General features: G+C 63.2%; 1 protein-coding gene across 1 annotated transcript; it reads left to right on the plus strand.

The window, feature by feature from the left end:
- Positions 1-373: 373 nt before the first annotated feature.
- HPX (hemopexin) lies at positions 374-6,807 on the plus strand. The gene is made up of 10 exons (XM_033145682.1): positions 374-476; positions 1,054-1,136; positions 1,665-1,745; positions 1,989-2,131; positions 2,442-2,595; positions 3,400-3,612; positions 4,447-4,563; positions 4,822-4,952; positions 5,707-5,851; positions 6,440-6,807. Exons 1-10 carry the CDS (start codon positions 412-414, stop codon positions 6,706-6,708), a joined length of 1,401 nt encoding a protein of 466 aa, XP_033001573.1. The 5' UTR covers positions 374-411; the 3' UTR covers positions 6,709-6,807.
- Positions 6,808-8,035: the final 1,228 nt, after the last annotated feature.

Genomic DNA, 8,035 nt, shown 5'->3' on the forward strand with positions numbered 1-8,035 from the left:
CGAACCCAGTTCACCAGATTACGAGTCCACTGCTCTTAACCACTACACCACACTAGCTCTCTCTCATATTAAATGAGCCAGGCAGGCAGATGGCACTGAGGGATCAGGTGCCTCGACATTTGAATAAGAAACTCAAATCCTGCCATATGTGGAAAAAAAGTCTTGTGTATTTGTTTTGGGCCTGCCATAGATCAAGGCCGGGCATTTGACCTCCTCCAAGTCCTCCACATCTTTGGAATGAAGCCTCCCTGCTTCTCTCCCCATCAGTGCCCCAGAGGCAGAAAGAGTTAACGGAGGCGAGTGCGGGTTGTGCAACTCTCCTGGGCTGGGAAATCCCTCCTCTCTGCTGATATAAGAAGTGACTGTGCTTGACCTCGGGGCTCTGCTGCTGTGTCTGGCCTGGAGCACATCATGCGCAGCCCCTTGGGAGCCCTCTGCCTGAGCTGGGCCCTGGCCCTGGCCCTGGCCCACTCCCTGTGAGTGCCGGGAATGGGGCAGGGGCCTTCGCCCTGGGGGAGGGAGGAGGTGGCTCAGTGGGAGAGCACCTGCCTTGCATGCAGAAGTCTCGGATCCAATCCCCAAAGGTGGAAGTCTCCAGGCATGGCCAGGAGATACCCTCCACCTGAAGTCCTGGAGAGTTGCTGCCAGCCAGTGTGGACACTATTGAGCTAAATGGATCCGTGGTCTGACTAAGGCAACCTGCTATGCTTGCAGGCCTGTCGGTTGAGGAGGCTGCAGAGGAAGGCTCCCCCTTCTCCGTGGGCAGCGGGGACGGAGGGAGGGCTCAGCTTTTGCTGCAGAGATGAGCCCCACGGAGGGGTCCAATGGGCCCAAGGAGAGAGGGGGCTGGCTCCGCCGTGGGGTCTTCTCTCCCTAGAACCCCCTGGAGCAGCATCCATTGTGCCACCATGTCCTCTTGCGGGAGCTGATCTGAGGCTCGGGCTCTGTCTTGATCCAGGAGGGGGCTCTTTCTGCCAGAGCGTCCCTGCCCGGGCACCAGGGCTGCTGCAGAGACCCAAGGCCAGGTGCTAACCGGGGTTTATTGTTTGGCAGGGGTCACGGGAGCAGCAAGTTCAATGGCACCGGCGGCAGCAGCTGGCACCACTTGGCCTCACAGCCTCCGCTCAACGACACAGGTGGGCTTTGCCAACAGGCACCTTCTCCAGGGGTCCTGCTCCTCCTTTGCTCTGGGGAACACCCTTCTGTCTCCCTGCCCCACTCCTAGCCAGGGTGCCCCGATCCCCGCTGGTGCGCTGCATAAAATCGCATAAAATTGCAAAGCTGGGAGGGACCTCAGGGGTCACCAGGCACAGGAATCGCCCTTGGGCAGGCGACCGTCCAACCTCTGCCCACCACCTTCTGAGAGGATATTTTGGCATTTTCCTCACTTCTGGGGGGCGTAGGGCTGGGTGGTATATCAATATATTGTCCCAAACTGGTTTGAAGTCTGTATCGTGATTTTGCTTTTATGGTTTTTGACCTGGCGATATATTGCGAATGTTGATGTGTTTGTGTGCGCTATGCAAAAATGTGGGGGAAACCATGCAGCCAGCCAGCCAGCCAGCCCCTCTCCATAGCTCCATCCTGATCTTAGATCTCGTGAGATATCGGTATATCGCCACATTGAGCTGGTGATCTATCGCGATGTTCTCTGCTTCTTTCAGAGACCGCCAGGCGCTGTGCCAACGAGGAAGGCTTTGACGCGATCACGCTGGACGAGAGAGGCCACATGCTCTTCTTCAAAGGTAGCCTGGATCTCGCACCCGTCTCTCTTCAGCCCCACTTTCTCCCCACGCTGTGAGGAGGGGGCTGGGTTGGCTAGCCGAGGGGTCGCTATGGGGAGGTCTCTGTCATGCAGACCTCAGGATACTTTCCCGGAGGCATCAGGTGGGTAGGATGGGGGGGGCTGCTGAAGCTACGTCAGCCCCCTGTGGGCTTAGCCGTGGGCCCCAGCAGGTGCCTCCCCCTGAGCCTGCCTTCCTCCCCAGGGGACGTGGTCTGGAAGGGCTACAGTGGGCCGGCTGAGCCCATCAACACCTCCTGGCCCCAGATCCAGGGGCCCCTCGATGCTGCCTTGAGGATCCACCACCTGGAGCAGCCGGCAGCCCACGACAACGTCTACTTCTTCCAGGTGGGGGACTCAGACACAGTCGGGCGGGGGGGTGACTCCCCCCAACCTTCCCTGGGGCAGCGGATCTGCAAGGCAGGGCGGCCCTCCCGGCCAGTGGTGCCTCTGTGCCCTGGATGGGAAGGTGTGGGGCACCCCAGTGCTCGGGGTGTGTGTGTGTGTGACTGGGGGCTGCCAGGGGCAGGATGGGGAGGCAAGTGGGGTGGCTGGGCTCTCTCTCCCACTGAGCTGCCCCACTCTTGGGGAAGGGAGAGGGTGGGGCAGCCATTTTTTTGTGGCCTGAAATGGTGGGTGTGCCATTGTCTCCTTGCAGGGCCAGCGGGTCTGGGCTTACGCCCAGGGCAAGCTGAGGCCCGGCTTCCCCCGGCTCATCGAGGAAGAGTTCCGAGGGGTGCCGGGGGACCTGGATGCCGCTGTGGAGTGTCACCCCAAGGAGTGTGCGGCTGCCACTGTCCTCTTCTTCAAGGGTGAGGTGGAGCGTGTCTCTGGCGGGGTTGAGGGGCTCAGGAGGTGGGCCAGATGCCCCTGGGAAGAAGGTCGTGGAATCAGAGGGTCCCCGGGGGTCCTCTAGCCCAACCCCCTGCAATGCAGGAATCTCTGCTTAAAGACCTCCAAGCGTGGGGAGAATTCACCTCTGCGCTACCTTGTTTGTTACCCAGGGGAGGAACAACCACCTTTTGAATAATCCACAGAGCCAAGGAAACTATTTCCAAGTCCACCCTCCGGATTTAGGGACCCAGCGTATATGACAGCTATTGCGATAGGACAGCGCTCACTCTGGCCAGCCGCCTCCCAGAACATCCCCCTGAAACTCCAGGCCAGGCAGGGGCTCCTCCAGCCCCCCAAGCAGGAGGGCAAGGGGGGAAGAGCTCCTCCCCAAAGCTGGGCCCCCCAGGAGGATCTTGGGAGATGTAGTCAGCTTCAGTGGAGAGACCAGGGGACAGAAGGGGAGCCTGGCTGTGGCTGGATCAGGCCAAAGCGTCCCATCCGCCCTGCACCCTCTTCTCGCAGCAGCCAAGCAGGTGCTCTCCACGGGACCCGAGCGCAAGCGCCTCCTAGTGGTGCAGCAGTAGAACTGCCAACACATTTGCTAAGCTAAGCAGGGTCCGGTATGGTTTCTCATTGGAAGGGAGGCAGGGCACTGCAGGGGGTGGACTAGATGCCCCTTGGGGATCCCTTCCATCTCAGCAATTCTAGGACTCTCTGTTTGCCTGACTTGCATGGTGGCGGCGGCAGCGGCTGACCCCGCTTCCCTGCTCTGTCTCCCGCAGGCCCCCTGGTCCTCTCCTACGACTTGGCCACCGGGATGGTGAAGCAGCGCTCCTGGCCGGCTGTGGCCAACTGCTCCTCTGCTGTGCGCTGGTTGGAGCGCTATTACTGCTTCCAGGGCATCAGGTTCCTGCGCTTTGACCCTGTTACAGGCGAGGTGCCCCCCAAGTACCCGCGGGATGCCAGGGACTACTTCATGCGCTGCCCGGGAAGAGGTGAGCTCCCCCCACATCCCTGCTGCTGCTCCCCCACAAGCCAGCAGGCAGAAACCCCACTGAGCATTTGGTCCTGTGGGGCTGGTCAGGGAGAGTCTTGCATGCGAGGAAACAGCAAAGAGGGAATCTGGGGGTCCCAGAAGCAAAAGGCCTGCAAGATGCCCTGTGCCAGAGTCCACAGAAGCCAAAGGTGGCTGCGAGGAGCTGTGGTTTGGGGAGACCTGGGCACCTTCTGGCACCCTTCTCCCCGAGTGGCAGACCCCGGCTGTGGCAGCTGCGCAGGGCCTGCCGGCAAGGAACAACTGCCCTGGGATTCCCACTCAGCCTGGCAGCCCTTGTGGCAGCCCAGCCAGCTGTTTGGCCCGGAGGCCGAGGTGGGGGGGCTGCATGGGCTGACCTTGGCATAGGGGGCAACAGGAGAGGCCTGTGGCTGCTTCTCCCTGGGCCAATTTGCTCACAGTCCAAATTGCCCTTGGGCCCGGGGTGGTGGGTGGCATCCACAAGCCCCCCCCCCCGGTCAAACAGCCCTCCTGAAACCGCCACCTGTGGCATCAGGGGAACAGGTGTGGTGGCGGCAGGGGGCTTCACCTGGAAAAGGACTTCAGACAAGGATACTGTCTCACCTGTGGTGGGGGGTCAGTGGGGCAGCCTTTGCCCTTCTGGGGCACCGGCTGTGGCTCTGGGGCAGTCAGATTCAGGAGCTGTTTTTGCCCATGGACAGAGCTGTTTCTCAGGGCCCCAATCCTCCCCTCGCCCCGGGCTTAGGAAGAGTTTCCAGGAGAGTTTCTGTTCTCAGCTCCTCTCTCTGCATTGCTTCCCCTTGACCCCTGGCAGGCCATGGGCACGAGGCACAGGCCAATGCCACCGTCAGGGCAGCCATGGACCCCTGCAGCGGGGAGCCCTTCCAAGCCTTCTCCTCGGACGACTCGGGGCGCATCTATGCCTTCCGCGGTGAGCAAGCGGGGACACCCTGGCATGACGGGGGTGGAGGCCACAGGGGGCTCCCTGTCACTGGAAGCGGGCATTCGGCGTGGGGCAGAGGAGGGGGCTGGCCCAAGCTGAGACGGGAGGGCGAGGGTTGGGGGGCTCCCCTTCCACTCTTGTAGCCCCAGGGAGGTTGGAGACCCTCACCTGGAACCCAAATGGTGGCTGCCCACCCACCCCAGGGAGCAGGGAGCATGAAGCCCCCCCCATTTCTCCTCCTCGCAGGGGGACAGTACCTCCGCGTGGACTCCTGGCGCGATGGCTGGCATGCCTGGCCTCTCAGCCACACCTGGAAGGGCCTGGAGGGGGACGTGGATGCTGCGTTCAGCTGGGAGGACAAATTCTACCTGATCCAGGTATGGGGGACAGGGCAGCTGGTGGGGGGGGGGAGGGAAGATACACCTCTGTTATCAGGAGGAATATGGGAATGGGTGCAAGCCCTGGGAGAGGGCAGGGGGCCAGCTCTGTCCCCCACCTATATGGTCCGGCCAGAAGATGTGGCCTAAGAGGCCCGAAGGAGCCATGGAGTCTCGGGGGGGGGGGCTAACCTCTTATAGGGTGAATGAACCTCTACATAGGGATTCTTCTTCCTTTGCCCACCGGAAGGCAGATGTCCCCCCCCCCCCAGTATTAAGCCTCTGGCCCCTGCCCATCTCTTCCCACCATCTTCCACCACACTTCCCATAGGGAGGCTCAAAAATGGACACCCCTGTGGTGCAACTGGGGAACGAGAAGGCAGCTCTGCTTTGGGGGGGGCCTTTTGTTCAATGAAACTTCCCCCCCCAGAAAAGCCCGGCTGTTGGTTGAGGCCAAAGGGGGCCACCCAGTCCAGCCTGCTGCCCCCACAGCAGCCATTTCGGGAAGCCCCCCGAGTGGGACCCGAGCTCAGCACAGAACCACAGAAGTGAAGAGTTGGAAGGGACCCCCAAGGGTTCTCTAGCCCACCCCCTGCCAGGCAGCAGCATCTTCCCCCGCCTGCCATTCCCTGCAGCTGGCCTTAGTCAGAGGCCTCTACCTGACCCAGAAGACGGAAGGTGCCTGGGGGGCTGGGAGGCGGCTGGGTGCCCCCCACCCCGTGAGACCCACGGCTTCCCCTGCTCTCGCCTGCAGGGCTCTGAGGTCACCATCTTCCGGGCTGGCGCTGGCTACAGCCGCGTGGAGGGCTACCCCCGGCCTCTGCAGGAAGAGCTGGGGCTGTCGGGAATGGATGCGGCCTTCACCTGCCCCCACTCCAGCGACCTCTACGTCTTTCAAGGTATTGGGGGTGGGGAGGGCTTCATTCTGCAAAGCGGGAGGTGCAGGGCCCCCCAAAACCCTCTGGGGTGCCCTTCCCTCCAGACCCAGGTGCATTGTGGGGGTGCTCAGTGCCAGGAAAGAGGGCCGGGGCTCCCCACCTATGGATAGGAAAGGCTTTCGCCTGAAGCAGCTGCCAGCCTGTGCAGGCAGCACTGAAGGAGATGGGGCAACGGTCTCCCTTGCCATCAGGCAGCTTCCTGCGTTCCAGTGCAAGAGCCACTGAGCCCCCCAGGCCTGGAAATCCTGGAATGGCTGAGTAGGAAGGGGCATCCAGGGGTCATCTGGTCCAACCCCCTGTCAGGCAGGAGTGGCAGGCAGGCTGCTTTCTCACATGCAGGCAGGCACAGCAGCGTCTGTGGGCGAAAAGGCAGGGGATGGCCACTCACTTCTGGGTGGGGTCTCTTGGGAGGCGAGCCGGGGTCTTCTTCCTCCCAGAATGGCCCTGCATGGTTGAGGGGTGGGGTGGGGGCAGGGAGAAGAGGGTTGGGGGCTCTGCAGGCAGCTCCAGGGACTGGCACTGTGGGCTTGACCTGATTCCTCCACCCAGGAAACTCCATGAAGCTCGTGGACCTGCAGAGGAGCCCCCGCCTGCCAGGCCCAGCACTGGCCACCCCCCACGGCCACGTGGACAGCGCCTTCTGCACCGCCCAGGGGGTCTTCCTTTTCCAGGGGGCCAACTTCTACCACTATAGGAGCGTGGCCCATCTCCTGGGGGCCTCGGGGCCCGTGCCTGCCCAGAACACGGCTGCGGAAGTCTTCTGGTGCCCCATGGCAGGGGGCAAGGGGCCCCCCTCCCACCCCACTTCCCAGGCATGAATGGCAGGGGTCCCTTCCTGCCCTGAGGTGATCCCACCAGATCCCACCCTCCTCCCTGGGAGCCCTGACCACCCGCACCCAATAAAAGCCTCTACCTGGTGCCCGCCGTCTGCCTGTGTGTTTGGGGGGGGGCTACAGCTGATCTCTTGGGTCTCCCCCACCCCGTAATTGGAGGGGCTGGGTTGGGCTTCCAGGTGACGTGTTTGCTGCTCCTTCATCCCAGCAAGAGTGCCCCCCCCTTTCCCAGTCCGCCTCTTGCCTTCCTCATTTGGTCAAGCTGGGTTACTGTGCCAGAGACACCTCCCCCCCCCCGGGCAACCTGCATTTGTGGGAATGTGACTGAATCCCACCCCCCCCCCCAGCCCCCTCTGGAAAGGCCTCAGCTGCCGGGTGCTGACTCCCCTGAGCTGAGAGAGCGGCCCAGATCAGGATTGGCCCAGGCTGAGCATCTCTGGGCAGAGTAGGGTCCCTGGTTCAGTCCCCAAAGGTGGCAACTCCCGGAAGGGCTGGCAGAGAGACCCCTGGAGTACTGCTGCTGCCAGTCTGTGCAGGGAATGCTGAGCCAGACGGACCCAGATTCAGTATCGGTGTGGGGAGGGTGCAAGACACCAGGCTGCGCATAGCAAAAGGACATTTTATTAGGTGGCTTCCCAGCCGGCTCAACCGAAGATGCAGACGGTGCCCGAAGCCAGGCGGTGGCGGTACTCGTGCAGGAGGCTGGCGGCCTGCGGGAAGCTGCTCTTCATCTCCAGCTTGCCGGGCACCACCAGGAGGGTGACTCCGGGCCCCAGGCCCTCGGCCAGCTTCTGCAGCATGCGGCGGGCCAGGTAGCCGGAGGCTCGCGCAGGCTCGGCCTCCAGGCTGGCGTAGACATCCGGGGGCGGGTTGGGCAGCTTCCACTCCAGCTCTCCGATCAGCTGGTGGGTGCGGGCGCGGTCGAGGGCGCCGGGGCTCTCCCCATAGCAGGCCACCACGTGCACACCCCCCGGGGCGCGGCCGGCCACGAAGCTGCCCTGCGCCAGCACTTCCTCGCCGCCGCCGCCGCCCTCCTGCCAGGCCATCACCGCCCAGCGCAGCCAGTCGTAGTTCTGCTCCAGCTTGCGCAGGACGCTGGATGCCAGCTCGGCTGGGCCAGGGGGCGCCGCCGCCGCCGCGGGCAACTCGGCCAGCGCCCGCTCGATGTCGTCCCGCGCTTGCTCGTTGAAGTAGCGGGCGCAGGCGCCCAGCGCCTCCTTCATGCGCCGGTGCACGGCGCCCACGCGCTCTTCCCAGACGGCCAGCAGCAGCGCCGGGTCGCGCTGGGTGAGGCCCGCCTGGCACAGCAGGC

The sequence above is a fragment of the Lacerta agilis genome, chromosome 4 (assembly GCF_009819535.1).
Source record: "Lacerta agilis isolate rLacAgi1 chromosome 4, rLacAgi1.pri, whole genome shotgun sequence".
Classification (NCBI taxonomy): Eukaryota; Metazoa; Chordata; class Lepidosauria; order Squamata; family Lacertidae; genus Lacerta; species Lacerta agilis.

Excerpts from the sequence above, each read along its gene's own strand:
- HPX (XM_033145682.1), top strand. The coding sequence starts at position 412 with ATGCGCAGCCCCTTGGGAGCCCTCTGCCTGAGCTGGGCCCTGGCCCTG. Across the intron at positions 2,596-3,399 it reads CACTGTCCTCTTCTTCAAGG|GCCCCCTGGTCCTCTCCTAC; the intron begins GTGAGGTGGAGC and ends TGTCTCCCGCAG. Across the intron at positions 4,953-5,706 it reads ACAAATTCTACCTGATCCAG|GGCTCTGAGGTCACCATCTT; the intron begins GTATGGGGGACA and ends TCTCGCCTGCAG.